At 57.6% G+C, this 14,220-nt stretch overlaps 1 protein-coding gene across 1 annotated transcript; it reads right to left on the bottom strand.

The window, feature by feature from the left end:
- Positions 1-3,528: 3,528 nt before the first annotated feature.
- Positions 3,529-9,798, bottom strand: SCRT1 (scratch family transcriptional repressor 1). Its single transcript, XM_084748668.1, has 2 exons — positions 8,937-9,798; positions 3,529-7,008 (listed from the first exon to the last, which is right to left on the bottom strand). The coding sequence occupies exons 1-2, from the start codon at positions 9,049-9,051 to the stop codon at positions 6,077-6,079; spliced, it is 1,047 nt and encodes a 348-aa protein (XP_084604794.1). The 5' UTR covers positions 9,052-9,798; the 3' UTR covers positions 3,529-6,076.
- Between the last annotated feature and the right edge of the window lie 4,422 nt (positions 9,799-14,220).

Below are 14,220 nucleotides of genomic sequence, written 5' to 3'. Positions count from 1 at the left end.
GGCACCTCTATAGGTCAAGCAAGCACTCATCCTGGGGTTGGGTAGCCTCTCCCACAGGGTCGCCCCCACTTCTATAGTGTCCTCTGACTCTTTCCCTCTTGTCACTCTGCCTTCATGCCACACACCATGATGAGCAGTCGAGGCTACCTTATAGGTGTCTTCCTGTAAGCGTAAGAGAAGAGCCCCGAGGTATGGACCTGTGTGGATCAGAGCCAACCTGCTGTGTTCGGTGTCGCAGAACGCTCCTCTGTGGCTGACCCAGCATGTCTTTGTGAATACTGACCCCAAAAGGAGGCGGAGTGAAAATGTCTCTTTGAGTGCTCGCTCGCTTGCTTGCTTCAGCAGCAGGTATACTAAAATTGGAACAATGCAGAGATTATGAGCCTGGCCCCTGCACAAGGATGCCACGCAAATTCTTCAAGCGTTCCATATGTTTTTATGAATAAAAAAGTAAATAGAAAAAGAAAAGACGCCGGGCATGGTGGCGCATGCCTTTAATCCCAGCACTCGGGAGGCAGAGGCAGGTGGATCTCTGTGAGTTCGAGGCCAACTTGGTCTACAAAGTGAGTCCAGGACAGCCAAGGCTACACAGAGAGACCTTGTCTCGAAAAACCAAAAAAAAAAAAAAAAAAAAAAAGAAAGAAAAGAGCCTCACTTTAAGAACCTCAAGTGTGAGTGTAAGTCACGTGAACCCTGTTGTCCCTTCCTCCCTCCTCCCTCCGTCAGTGGGTATGAGGCTTCCACGTGTCCCCAGGATACCACTCTGACTATATCAACTTTCAGTGTGAAACCAAAACCTAAAAGTGAGAGGTTGAGGGGCTGGAAAGATGGTGGTTAAGGGCACTGGCTGCTCTTCCAGAGGACCTGGGGTCAGATGCCAGCATCCACATGGCAGCTCACAGCTGTCTGTACTTCAAGATCTGACACTCTCACATAGACATAAAAGCAGGCAAAGCACCAGTGCGCATAAAGGTGAATAAAAAAATTTTTAAATGAGAGGTTGAGGCCCAGCCTGCCATTAAATCAGCCGGAGGTGAATTCACACCAACCAATAGAATGAAAGACCTCCTTGGAGGCAGCTATTCATTGACATTCTGGCTTAAAGCTCTCAGCCTCCAAGAAGCCATAGGAGCCGGGTGATGGTGGTGCATGTCTTTAATCCCAGCACTCGGGAGGCAGAGGCAGGTGGATCACTGTAAGTTCAAGGCCAACCTGGTCTACAAAGCGAGCCCAGGACAGTCAAGGTTACACAGAGAAACCCTGTCTCAAAAAACAAACAAACAAAAAAAGCAAAGGACGGTCCTGTGGAGGAGACCTGTGGCAAACAGGCAGGACCTATATTGGACTGACTCAAAGAAAAAAGGTTGGAACCAATGACTGAGGGGGAGGGGTTACCCTTTCAGCTTCACAATCAAAATCTAGGATGAAATGTAGCCATGGGGTCCGGGAGAACAGAAAAAGTATAGGTGAGATTGGCTGTAACTAATGGTACAGAAGGAAGAGATGGCAAGAAAATCATGATGCAGAGCCCCCTGCTGGAGGTGGCAACAAAAGGGGTCCAGGCCCTGGAGTAAGGAGCCTTGCAAGCCTAAGGGAGTAAGAGCGTCAGGAGGGGGAGGAAAGCGGGCCAGGAAGGCTTTACTTTGCAAACAGCTTCAGGCTGGTCCCATCACCCTGGGGTCACAAGCAGGTCAAGGAAACCTGCTTCCTTGGAGGAGGAGGAGGAGGAAGAGGAGGAGGATTTGCAGTGATGGAGAGGTAGGCTCATCTCAGCCCTCCAGGAAGTTGTTTCCATCCTTCTGGCCCACTAAAAGAAACAGAAACATGGGCTGGAGAGATGGCTCAGTGGTTAAGAGTGCCGTCCGCTGTTCCATAAAGGTCCTGAGTTCAATTCCCGGCAACCACGTGGTGGTTCCTAACCACCTATGATGAGATCCTCTTCTGTCTTGCGGGTGTGTATGTGCAGGCAGAACATTGTATACATAATAATAAATAAATCTTCAAAAATTAAAAATAAAAAAGGGCTTCCTCAAATGTTTTTGCTACCCGCCAAGGTGGCATTCGAATGAGCGGAGCCAGGGCTATGCACAGGCAATCCTGGGCTGCTCCATCCACAAACTATCCATCCCATTCCTGAGCCTCAGCCTCCCTTACTGAGCAGTGGTGGCGAACGCCTTTAATCCCAGCGCTCAGGAGACAGAAGCTGGTAAATCTCTGAGTTCGAGGGCCAGCCTGGTCTACAAAGGGAGTTCCAGGACAGCCGGGGCTACACAGAGACACCTTGTCAATCTCTTTCCAGCTAGGGACAGTGACAGCTAAGATCCTTCTGTGGATAGCCTGGTTGACCACCTTCTCCCAGTACCAGATGTGCCTTCACTCCTGTTACTGCTGTCCAAGCTTCCCAGAGAGTATGCCCTCCCCCACTATAATAGTCTCCAAGCTGCTGGCACACAGGCCGGGCGTGTCCTGCTGCAGATACATCTCTCTCTCTCTCTCTCTCTCTCTCTCTCTCTCTCTCTCTCTCTCTCTCTCTCTTGAGACAGGGTTTCTCTGTGTAATCTTGGCTGTTCTGGAATCGCTTTGTAGACCAGGCTCGCCTCGAACTCACAGAGATCCACCTGCCTCTGCCTCCCGAGTGCTGGGATTAAAGGCGTGCGCCACCACGCCCCAGCAGCTCATCTCTCTTTTTTTTAGCCACTGGATGGAATCTGAATGGGTCTGACTCCTGCTTTTGCCAAGATGGGGCCAGTTGTACTAGCTCTGATCTAAGACTGACCTAGTTTGGCCATATGTACACAAAGTATCTAAGCCAGAGTCACCTCACACCTGCTTACCTGCTTGCCAGGGCTCACTGCTGGGTGAGCCTTCCACGCTCACTCCTGCCCCTGTGGCTCTCTCTACCCAGTACAGCCCTGCCTCCTACTTCCTATATTGGCCTTGTCTAGAATCTGAGGGCTATGGGTAGTTGCAGAAGTGCCTCTCCCCCTGGGAGTCTTCGCACTGGGCCAGCCTCCCTGTCCAGCAGCACAGGGGCACGGCCCCCACAGTTTAGCGATCTGATGGAGAGCAGCAGGCCTCGGAGACAGGGAGTAGATCCTGAAGTCTCTATGGTCCCGTTTCCTCCAACATCATCCCAGAGGCTTGCTAAGGATGAGGGACCTAGAGCTGTCACTGCTGCTGAAGAATTACTAAGGATGATAGAGTAGAGGCATTCCAGGCCAGGGGCTGCTTTTGGGTCAGCTTGGACAGAATCTAACTTTGGGCTGGAGGCCCAGAAGCTACGAGACCCCTGAATACCTAAGAAGGAACAGACTCAATTGCCCTAGCGGAATTGTCAATGGCTTTGCCTTCAGGCAGGGGGTTCTCTGGCCCAGCTGACCTTCTCCAGTAGGAGAAAGGTCAAGGTCAGTGCTTCGCGTGGGATTCCCAGCACTGGTCTGAGCCTGTAGAACCGGTAAATCTCCCCTTAGACACCCTCAGATACCCCTAGCAGCACCCCCAACAGGACACGCCAGTCAACACTCCAAGTTCTATCAAGAGTGGCATTTATTCTCCTCGTGGAGGTGCGGCGCTCCGAGGAGCTGGTGCTATTGTGCTTAGGAAGGAGGTCTGTCCGTCCGTCCGTCTGTCCGGCCGGCCCGGCCCCAAACGGGGGCGGAAGAGGGACACGGCCCGAGTAAAAATCCCGGCCTGTTGCGGGCCAGGAGTATGTACAAGGTGGCGGGGCGCAGGCAGGGATGGGGGCGGGGCGGGCCGGCAGCCACAGCCCCCACCCGAGGGCCCCCCGCACCTCGGGCCCTACTTGTAGAATCAGTACAAAATAGGTGCTACCTAAACGTTCCTTCTACCTGAATTCGCTAAGTCGGTTATTGTGCTGCTCAATTATGGGGGCGGGAGGGGGCCCATGGCTTTCCACGGCGGCAGGGTGTGGGCGAAGCGGGAGATCCTGGTGGGCCCACAGCCCTTCCAGCCTGCTCCATAGGTAGGTAGACAGGAGTAAGGAGTGGGGCAGGGTGGGCGCCTCTGTGTGCGTGTGCATGCGGCACAGGCTGGCAGGCCCGAGCTAGGAACTGTGGGCATTTCGCCAGGTGGCGTAAAGGGGTTAGATATGGGCACTGCTATGCTAGGCCTGCGGGTCCGCACCAGGAGGGTAGCCAAGCTTGGTGCTGGGATGAGGCTGGCCATATATACTCCAGCGTGTTGCACCTTAGCGGCACAGAGACAGCAGAGCCTCGTATCTCAGGGAGTCAGAAAATGGGTACCTGTATGGGTGTCCCTGGGGAAGCTGGGCCCCTAGACCCTGGACCTGTCCAATTAGAGCTGGGAACATAAGGCCCAAGTCAAAGGCAGAGCCTGACTACACCCAGCATATTCCAGGACTGAGGTGGGTAGGAGAGGCCAAAGGGGCCCAGGGATCCAGCCCTCTGTATCTGCCTTCCGCCCTGGCCTACCCAAGCGTATTGGGCCCTGTCACCGACAGGCACCCCCCCCCCCCCAAGGTTGCCTCATCTCTGACGGGTTCAGGGGAATGGGCCTGGCATATCATAGGTACCCAATGATGGGTCGGTGAGTGATGAAGGATTGACAAGAGAGGCCTTGGGTGATACCATTCCATCCCAGCCTCAGGAACCTTGACGCCTGCCGGGCTCTGCCCTGGGGTAGGGAATGGGGAAAGAAAGTCTGCGTGGCCGGCCCCGCGCAGCATCCCTGATCTAGGGGCCTATGGGATGGGTAGGGCAGGGGATACCTGATTCTCAGTAACTCTAGAGGCTGCGGCAGCTTCACATGCAGTGCGCGTTATTGCTCTATAGTCTGCATCGGACTAACTAAGAGGAAGGGGAGCGGGCAGCCCCGGGAAGGGTTGGGAAGAAGGGTGGGACTGCATGCAGTGATGTCACAAAGGCGGCGGCCAATGGGGCGGGCCCTTGGGGTAGGGTCACCGCCAAGGCTTTGGCATAGACGGGTGAAAGTTGGCAACCGAGTGGGGGTGGGGCCTGGGCCTCCGAGAAGGGCCTGCCTCTGTGAGGCGAAGCTCAGGGGCAGAGGAAATGGTCCTGGACAACCTAAGCCCCGGGCGTCGGCGGGAAGGATGAGGGTTAGGCGCCCCCTCCCTGACCCGAGTGCAATCCGTTCATAAATAAAATGTATAAATACAGAAAGAAAGAAACCCGACGCGTCCGCAACCCCCCCCCAGGGGGCTTTACCCGCAAAGCAAATACAGAGGTGTGTAGAGGGCAGTGTGGCACGCCAGCCTGCCGGCCCGGGTATCCGTCCTCCAACACCCGAAGCCTGGGGAGCGAGGGAGGGGGCCCCGGGGCAGGGCGGGATCGGGGTCTGAGTAGGTCGGATAAGTTCATGCGATTCCGATATGTGTCATTATTATTTGTTATGGAGGACAGAGCCCCGGAAGCCGGGCTGGAAGAATTCGGATTTGGCAGAGGGTGCGAGGCGTGGGTAGGAGGGAGGCTCGGACTGAGGCCCCAGAAAGAACCCGAGGGAGAGGGTTGCCGCCGTCCGCGCCCCTCCCCATCACCATATCGCCTAGCACTCCGGGAGGTCTGCAAAGCCTGTGAAACACAACGCCTCTGTGGCCCGCCTGCTTTCCTGATCCTTCTCCAGCCAGCTGCCCAAGTGGAGCTGACTCCCTGGACGCCGGGCTGAAGGCTTGGCCTGGAAGGCTTGGGAAGGGATGGGGAAGACCTGAGTCTCTGCAACGCGATCCAGGGGTGCAGAGGAGGGAGGAGGGCGCTCCTTACCTCACCTCTCACCCCTGTCTTCAGAGACCCAACTAAGAGATGAGGTTCGGTTCTGGGTCTGGTAGACCCTATTGCTGGGAAAAAGCCTGGGGCACCCTGGAGGAGAGGGGAGGGTTTTCAGGGTGGGTCTCCCCTCGGGACCCTATTGCTTGAAGGGGCTGGCAAGGCTCCTGGCGAGCGGGCGGGGTGGGGCCGGCTCCCTGCCCCTATTGCTGTGAGGAGGGGCCCGCCCTCCAGCCCCTCCGCCCGGACGCCAGCGGAGACTTCCCTGGGGGCCCGTATTGCTGAGAGCCGACCTGGCTGGCGGAGGCCCCGCTGCCCTAGGCTTGAACCGGGCTGAGCTGTGGCGGCGCAGGGGTTGCGGGGCCGCCGGCGCCGCCCTTGAAGCAGGCTGACTCATAGTGCTTGTTGAGATAAGACTTGAGCGCGAAGCTCTTCTTGCAGCGCTTGCACTGGAAGTGCTTGAAGGCGGAGTGCGTCTGCATGTGTGCGCGCAGGTTGGAGCGGTCTGCGAAGGCCTTGCCGCAGTGCGCACAGCCGAAGGGTTTCTCGCCCGTGTGAGAGCGCATATGGCCCTGCAACAGCCAGGGCCTCGAGAAGGCTTTGCCGCACACGCCGCACTTGTGGCGCAGGTCGTGCGTGAGCAGGTGCATAGCCATGGCCGGCATGGACACGTACACCTTGCCACACGTTGGGCAACGCCTTGCCAGCTGGCTGTCCAAGCTGCGGTGCGTTTGCTTGTGGCGGCTCAGGTTCGACGACGTGGCGTAAGTTTTGCCGCACTCGCCGCAGGCGTGCCGGCCACCAGCGCCCGTAGCTCCTGGCCCCGCACGCGCCTCGGTGCCCGCCCCCACGCGCGTGCCGCCCCGACTAGCCGACCCTGATCCAGAGCCTCGCGTGCCCGGCCCGCCCCCACCTCCAGCGTCGCTGTCGGGGGCAGCCACCGAGGCTGTGGAGGGGGCCGCAGCAGCGTTAGCATTAGCAGCCTTACGGCGTGAGCGCCCGTCAGTGATGAAGAAGGCGTCGGCCGCGTAGCCTTCGCTGACCGCCGCGTCGCCGTTGATGTAGCCGCCAGCAGCAGTAGCCAGCTCTGGGCGAGGGGTGGGCGGTGGTGCTGAGCCAGAGGCCGCGGGACCAAGCTCTCCGCGCACAGCCGCAGCATACATAGGCTCCGGGGATGGCCCTTTGAGCAACGCCGCCTCAGCGTCGCCATCGTAGACCGACGCAGGCCCCACGTAGTCACTGAGGTATCCTGAGGGCGGAGGCGGACAGACAGACAGCGGGAGGGGAACGGAGCAGCGGGCAAGACACACGTAAAGCGGGCGGCGGAAGACCGAGAAGACATAGCGGGGGACGTCAGGGTCCGAAAGGAGGGAGAACAGGGATTAGGACAAAGGAGAAGGGACCGGGGACCACAGGGCAGAGAGGATGGAGACAGTCGGGAGGGGAAGAGAGGAGAGAAGAGAGACAGCAGAGGATGAGACAGGGCCTGGCAGGGCTCCTCCCCCGCCGCCCAAGCGCCCCGCCCCCGCGCGGGGAGGCGAGAGATGCATCTTCGGGCGCGGCTGCCCCCCTTCAGCGAGCCTCAAGGTCAGGGGGGAGGGGCGGCGCTCCTCTCTTCCTCCTCCCCCTTCCCCTCCCCCTCGGGTTCTCCCCACTTCAGCAGTTTTCCCTGATTATGCAACACACTGCAGACCCGCCGCGCACAAAGCCAGAGTCTCCAGCCCAGAGACCCCGACGGTTCTGCCTCTTCGTGATCCCCGGGGCCTTCTTCAGAACCCCAGAATCTGCTTCCAGACTTGGGGCTGTCCCTCTTGTTCCCTAGGTGTGCCAACAAAACCCTAGTGACTTCAACCTAACCAGCATCTCTGGGCCATCACTCCATCTCCCGTCTCTCTAACCACTCACTGGACCTGATCTCTACCCTTGCCGCTAGAACTCAGGCATCTCTACCCATTGCTTCCCATTATCCTGGGTCCTGCTTTGTTCCACATTCTTCTTTTCTCCCGATGCCCTAACCCTTCTGGGGAGCTTCTCAGGCTCCCGTCAGGGGACTAGGAAAGCTGCCAGGGTATCCTTAGGGGACATCTTAAAAGACAAGCTGCAGGTGGACATAGTTCGTGCCAGTAACTGCAGTTGTTCCAAGGTACAGGACGGATCTCACAAACTCAGACTCATAAAGGCATACCCTTCACAATGCAGGCTCTGACTCTTTCAGGGTCACACTTAGGCTCTCAGCAACCACCGGGGCCTGGTGTCATCTCACAGGGTATATGCTGTATGCTGACCCTAGCACTGGAACTCAGCTCCCACATATGCAGGGTCACACATGCAGTCAGTCATCCAGACACACTCTCAGTCACATGGTGCACAGCGGCCTCAGAGTCACGTGGTCTCATGTAGTGGCACACAGGCAGGCACACATACAGGGTCACACACAAACGCACAAAGTCACATGGCCACACGCAGTCACATGGGCCCACACAGGCTTATGCTCTTGCAGGTCACACTTGCTCTGCCACCCCACACTGCTGGCACTCCTGGCCCCCTTGCCTGCATGCTAACAGTTGTCCTTGAACTTGGGCATCCTTACACAAAGAGCCTCCCCTGACTCAAATACCTTGGCTTCCCTTGCTGGCCTCTTCTTCCCTAATCCTGAGTCCAGGGGAGCTACTGCTGTTGCATCTTCTGGTACCTAGGCCCTGACAGGTGGGTGGCCCTGCCAGACCCCATGCCTACTCCCTGGAGCTCCCAGCATTCCCTAGCTAGCCCTAGTAGGGGGTTTTGAAGGTATAGCCAAAGAGAAGTGAAACAGATCCAGATTTTTGGGTGTGGGTTTGCATGTGCCCATTTAACCGGGTCCTGTTGTGTTAGCAGGTTTCCGTGCAGCTGTGTATTTCTCAGCACAAGTCTGTGTGTGGGTCAGTGGGTACCTTCAGTGCTTCCTGTTCCTGATCCCTCATTCCTACCTCTCCTGTACCCACACTCTACCCAATCTTGGAAGCTGTCTGGCCTTACTCTCTGCTCCCCTTTCCTCAGCCTTCATTCTCGATTCCAGCTTCAGGCTGCTTCCGTTAGATCCACATCCCCTCCTACCCTGCCACTCCACCCCCACACTCTGGCCATCCACCCCTTCCTGCAAAGCCCTGGGCCCTGCCCCAGCTGCAGTCCAGAGCGCACCTTTATCTTGCAGTCGCACTCCGAGATCGCTGCGGGCGCGCCCGTAGGAGCTGTCGAGGTCTGCCGAAGAGAATGTGTCAAGTTTGACCTTCTTAACCAGGAAGGACCTGGGCATGATTCCTGCGGGGCTCCGGCAGTGAGGGCCTGCAGAGCCGGGGCTCGGGGGGACTGCGTCCGCGGCGAGGCCCCGTCACCATCCGAGGAGCCGTGGAAGCAGCACCGTTCCCAGTCTGGCCTGTGGATGCTGCTGAGCGAGTGTGGTCCTCTCTCTTCTTTCTGCCCTGCGTCTCTTCTTCACCTCCGGATCGCTCCACTCTTTCTCTCTCTCTCCGTCCTTTCTTCCTTCCTTCCTTCCTCTTCTCTTCTTTTCTCTTCTTTCCTTCCTTCCTTCCTTCCTTCCCTCCTCTGGTCCCGGCTTCCCAGCCCGCAGTGCCGCCCCTGGACAGGCGGGGGAGGAGGCTGGGGGGGGGCGGAGAGGGGGGGAGCGGCTCCGTCCCGGGCCCGGAGGCTGCGAATGGGTGCAGGGCTGGCCCGGCCCCACGGCCCCCTTCCCCTCCCCCCCCCCGCCGCGGCGGCGGAGGCTCAGTCAGCGGCGCCCCATGCCCCCGGGGGCGGCAGCGCGGGGCCAAGAGAACACGACAGTAGCAGCGGCAGGAGCACCAGCAGCTTCAGCACCGCGGCCAGCGCTGGCTAGGGCAGCACCGCGGCCAGCGCCCGGGAGCGCTCAGCTGGCGCTGGCGGAGAGGGGCGGGCCACCCGGGCTTGGTCGCCGGGCGGGGGTCCTCGGCGGGGGTCTCTGGGAGGCTGGCTTTATTGTTCTGCAGTCGGAGCGGGCGGCGGCGGCAGCGGCGGGCGGCGGGCGGGGGTCCTCAGGGGGAGGGGTGCTCAGGGAGGGCGGGCCGAGAAAGGAAAAGAGAGAGGGAGGGACGGGGGTCCAGGGGCGGGGCTCCGCTCTCGGACAGCTCTGGGGCAGGCCTCCAGAGCCCGCAAGCCTCTTCTGCCTACCGCCGAGCGCAGCCTCTGGCTTTTAAAGCCAAGCGCTGGGGGAGGGGGTGGGCGGGGAGGGGAAAAAGGCCGGCGGAAATGGCTGCGCCGGGCTGGGTCGGGCCAGGGTCTCCTGGGAGGGGTCCTGGGGATGCCTCGCCTCGACTTGTGCGGAGTTCCCCCGTGCGGCTCGGGGAATGGCGACCTGATACTTGGTGACATAGTCGGGCGTGTGGGGAGAGGTAGGAATGGGCCGGGCACTCTCGCACCCCAGACTTGTTCTTTTGGGGAGAACGCAAGCGGACCTCAGTCGAGTCCACGCTGCCTTCCATAAGGTCAGGAAGCTAGGCGCGGGATGTGCGGAGGCGGGGAGAGGCGGGAGACCAAAGGAGTGAATGCTGAGGCAGCGAAAACGCAGTGTGGAAGCCTGTGTGCGCCCAGTGCCGCAGTGCCTCTTGCCACTCTGTCACCTCGGCTGACCCTGTGCCCGCTGGAGGGACCTCTCTGCCCCCATCTCTCCCTCGGGACGGATATCCAGCACTGTGGCGTCGGTGCAAGATGAGTGTGCATGGTGAGAGGGGTTTGCCATGCCCCTGTTCCAGAAATTCCGCTTCATTGGTGGTTTCCGCCCTTCCGCGCGTTTGCAGCTTCCCCAGGCGGCCCGCAACCAGGCGGATAACCCTTCTCGTGGCCGCCCGCCCGTAGTTTGCAGCCCCCATGACGTCAAGCCCAATGGCCAATGGCGGGGCACTGGGGCTTGGGGGCCTCACAATGGCCGCGCGCGGGTGCATATGTCCCCAATTAGAGCCGGGCGCCGCCATTGTCCCTTCGTCGCCCCCTCCTCGCTTTGGGGGTCTCTGAGCTGAGGTCTCCTCACGCATCTGCTCGAGCTAGCGACTATGGTAGCGGAGCGGCAAGCGGGGACTGGCAGCGTGGTGACCTTATACGGACTGGCCTGGCAGGGCGCAGGCGCCTGGGCGGCGCAGCAGTGCTGAGCTCAACTCCCTTCCTCCTGCTGCGCGCTCGGCTGCTACCTGCATCCACTGCCTCGCGTGCGGCCACGGTGGGTGTGAGCTACCTGCCCTACACTGAGCTTGGAGACCACTTGCCTGCTTTATGCTAGCGGCCCAGCTCCTCAGCGGCGGGACATTCATCTTGCGTGGCAGGCGCTCCCGAGGGGGCAGAGCGAGTGCGGCCTCCCCCTTATCGCTGGGCAGCAGCCGGCGAAGCTCGCCGTGAGGGGGTGGGGGCGAGGGTTCCCCGCCAGCCACACCGCTTGTCCCGGCTACTTCCCAGAGGGGACTGTCCGAGGCGCAGCCGGAGGCGTCAGGCCAATTAGCATTTTGATTGCTGGACGGGAGTGGGGGGGTTCATCTGGAACAAGGTCTAATTACCAGGCGGACCCCTCGGGGCTCAAGCAGGCTCGATCCCACCCACCCCCTTCCCTTTAATGCCTTCTCCGGGACATTGTCCCCGCCCCCAACCCAATCCTCTCTCTTCCTCTAGGTCCCCTCACAGCCCTAGTCATCCTGTCTCGGTCCCCATACTTTGCCCCTCGGGTCCCTTCTTTCTTAATTGTCCTTAGCCCTTCCAGGCTTTCCTGGGTCGAGTCCCATTCTTCTGTCGCGCTGTGCTCAACTCTCTTTTCTCCACCTCTTCAGACAATCTCTGTCTTTATGTTCCGTACACACCCCTTCCCCCACTTTGTCCATCTTCCCCGCTCCTTTGGCCCCTAACCCCTGTTACGGGAGAGACCGTCCCTGGACACATATGGCCTTGGGTCTCAGGCCCAGGCAATAACGAAGGAACCATTCAAAACAGGCCTTGCTCTGGCAATGGTGGATCCCTCAGGACTATCCCCAGGGGGTCGGAGGGGGGGTACACAGCTAAGAAGGGGCAGCTGGGGTCCAGGCCGCGGCCATCAGGCTTCCCCCCTCCCCCCCAACCCAGGTGCACAGTGCACATGGGACCCAGGTGCAATTACTTGGGCTTTCCCAACGGCCTGCTTTCGAGCCTGACTCCCTGCCCCCACTTTCACATCTAGAGGTTCCTCGGACCCTTGGTCTAGCCAGATAGATTGTGGAGAGAGTTGACCACTCATTTTTGACAAGTTGGAGGCTCCTTTACTTGACAAGTTGGAGGCCTCGTTGAGTGGCATCCATCTGTTGAGAGCCGCAGACTGAGAAGGCTTTGCTGCTGTCGAGGATCAAGTCAGGCCCCAACCAGTAGATAACTGCAGGCTCTACTATGCTGCCCTGGAAATCTCCTGTAGGGCTGGCTCTCTTGCTATCCTGATCCAACTTACTCTGCCCTCATCCCTTTTCTGTGAGTGTTCAGCCTACCAATGCCCTTCCTGTGCCACGGTGGCTGCCACCCACAGCTCTGCCTAGGCCTCTGTCTTACAGAAAGGTTTAAAGGGCTGTGCTCCTTTTGTGTTGTCTACAGTCCAGTGATGGGTTCAGGCCCTGGTGATCCTGTCCCCGCTACCCTGCCCACCTAGGGAATCAGTGGACAGCCTCCCTGGAGGGCCCACCCCTTCTGCTGGCCTGAGGCAGGTGATTGACAGAGAATGGGGAGTTGGATTGAAATAACTGGTGGGGACAGTTTTCTGTGGTGACTGGGTGGATGAGGTCATTAGCAGGATGAGGTCAAGGCTGTGGAGGTAGGCTGTGGGTATGGAAGCTAGTCCTTGAGACTGTTTAATTCAGTGATGGGTAGGGGCTGGCCAGTGTAGCTAATGGTGTGTCTGAGCTAGGAGCCCTGGGGAAGCGTGAAAGGAGGCTCTGCAAATTCAGTAAGGAACAAGGTATTCTACTTTGGAGCTGAAAAGAAACAGCAGCCTCCATAAAGGGTTAGTGGGTAGCACAGAGAGCAGTTACGGATCCCGAGCTCACTGCTGACAGGTTGAAAGCCTAAAGGGTGAAGCAGACTTGGTCGTCACGGAGGCGGAAACATTGGAGGGCATGTTAGTGACTTCAGTACTGAAGCCAATATCACAAGGGAAGAGGAAATGTTTACTCTTAGGTCATAGTTCTAGAAGTTTCAACCCCTGGTTTCTCTGTCGTTTCTGGACCCTGTTTAAACAAAAACATCACGAGAGAGGGGCAGAGCCACTCATTTCACAGCAGCCAGGATGCAGAAAGGAATACAAGAGATGATGGACAAAGTATTGCTTTCTGAATCATACCTCCAGGGTGCTGTTTCCTCCAACTGAGGCCCACCTACCAATTGCTCCCACTTTATTTCTTTCTTTCCTCCTCCTCCTCGTCCTCCTCCTCCTTCTTTTTTAATTTAATTTTTCAAGACAATTTTTCTCTATGTAGCCTTGGCTGTCCTGGACTCTTCTGTAGACCAGGCTGGCCTCGAACTCACAGTGATCTGCTTGCCTCTGATGCTTGGGTTAAAGGTGCGCACGCCACCCCTGGCATTTTTTTGTTTGTTTGGTTTTTTGTTTTTTGTTTTTGTTTTTGTTTTTCGAGACAAGGTTTATCTGTGTAGCCGTGGCTGTCCTGGACTCGCTTTGTAGACCTGGCTGGCCTTGAACTCACAACAATCCACCTGCCTCTGACAACCAAGTGCTGGGATTAAAGAAGTGCACCACCACTGCCCGGCTATTGCTCCCACCTTCCAATAATGCCAAAATCTGATTCCATTAATGGATTGGTGAAGCCTGCTACAGGGGGAACCATAAGAGAGTTTGGATCACAACATATCTGTAGCTATATCCATGAAAAATAAGCAAAGCTCAAGGAGTTCATTTGAGGCCAGCCTGGACTACAAAGTGAGTCTAGGACAGCCAAGACTACACAGAGAAACCCTATCTCGAAAAAATAAAAATAAAAAAGACACGAGTTCAAGCCCTTGAGCCCATAGAAAAAGCCAGACATGGTGGGCATGCATTTGTAATCCCAGCACTTGGAAAATAAGAGCCGGGCAGATCCCTGAAGCTCATTGGTCAGTCTGCCTAACCTGCTTTGGTGAGTTCTTGGCCAATGAGAGACCTTGTCTCAAAAAAAAAAAAAGTGAATAATGTTTCTAAAGTAAAACACCAGAGTATGTTCTCTATCACAACATGTGTATACATGATCACTTGCACATGAATACAAACACAAAGAGCAAATATAAATGGAGTAAATATTATTAAGTATAACATCAGTCAGCTGGGCCCACCACTCAGGAGGCAGAGGCAGGCAGATCTCTATATAAGTTCAAGGCCAGCCTGGTCTACAAAGTGAGTCTAGTACAGTCAGGGCTACACAGAGAAACCCTGTCTAGAAACCCTATCTCGAAAAACATATAT

Source organism: Acomys minous (assembly GCF_964271855.1).
Source record: "Acomys minous genome assembly, chromosome: 12".
Lineage (NCBI taxonomy): Eukaryota > Metazoa > Chordata > Mammalia > Rodentia > Muridae > Acomys > Acomys minous.
The sequence above is the reverse complement of the archived record's forward strand: the minus strand, read 5'-3'. Positions and strand labels throughout refer to the sequence as shown.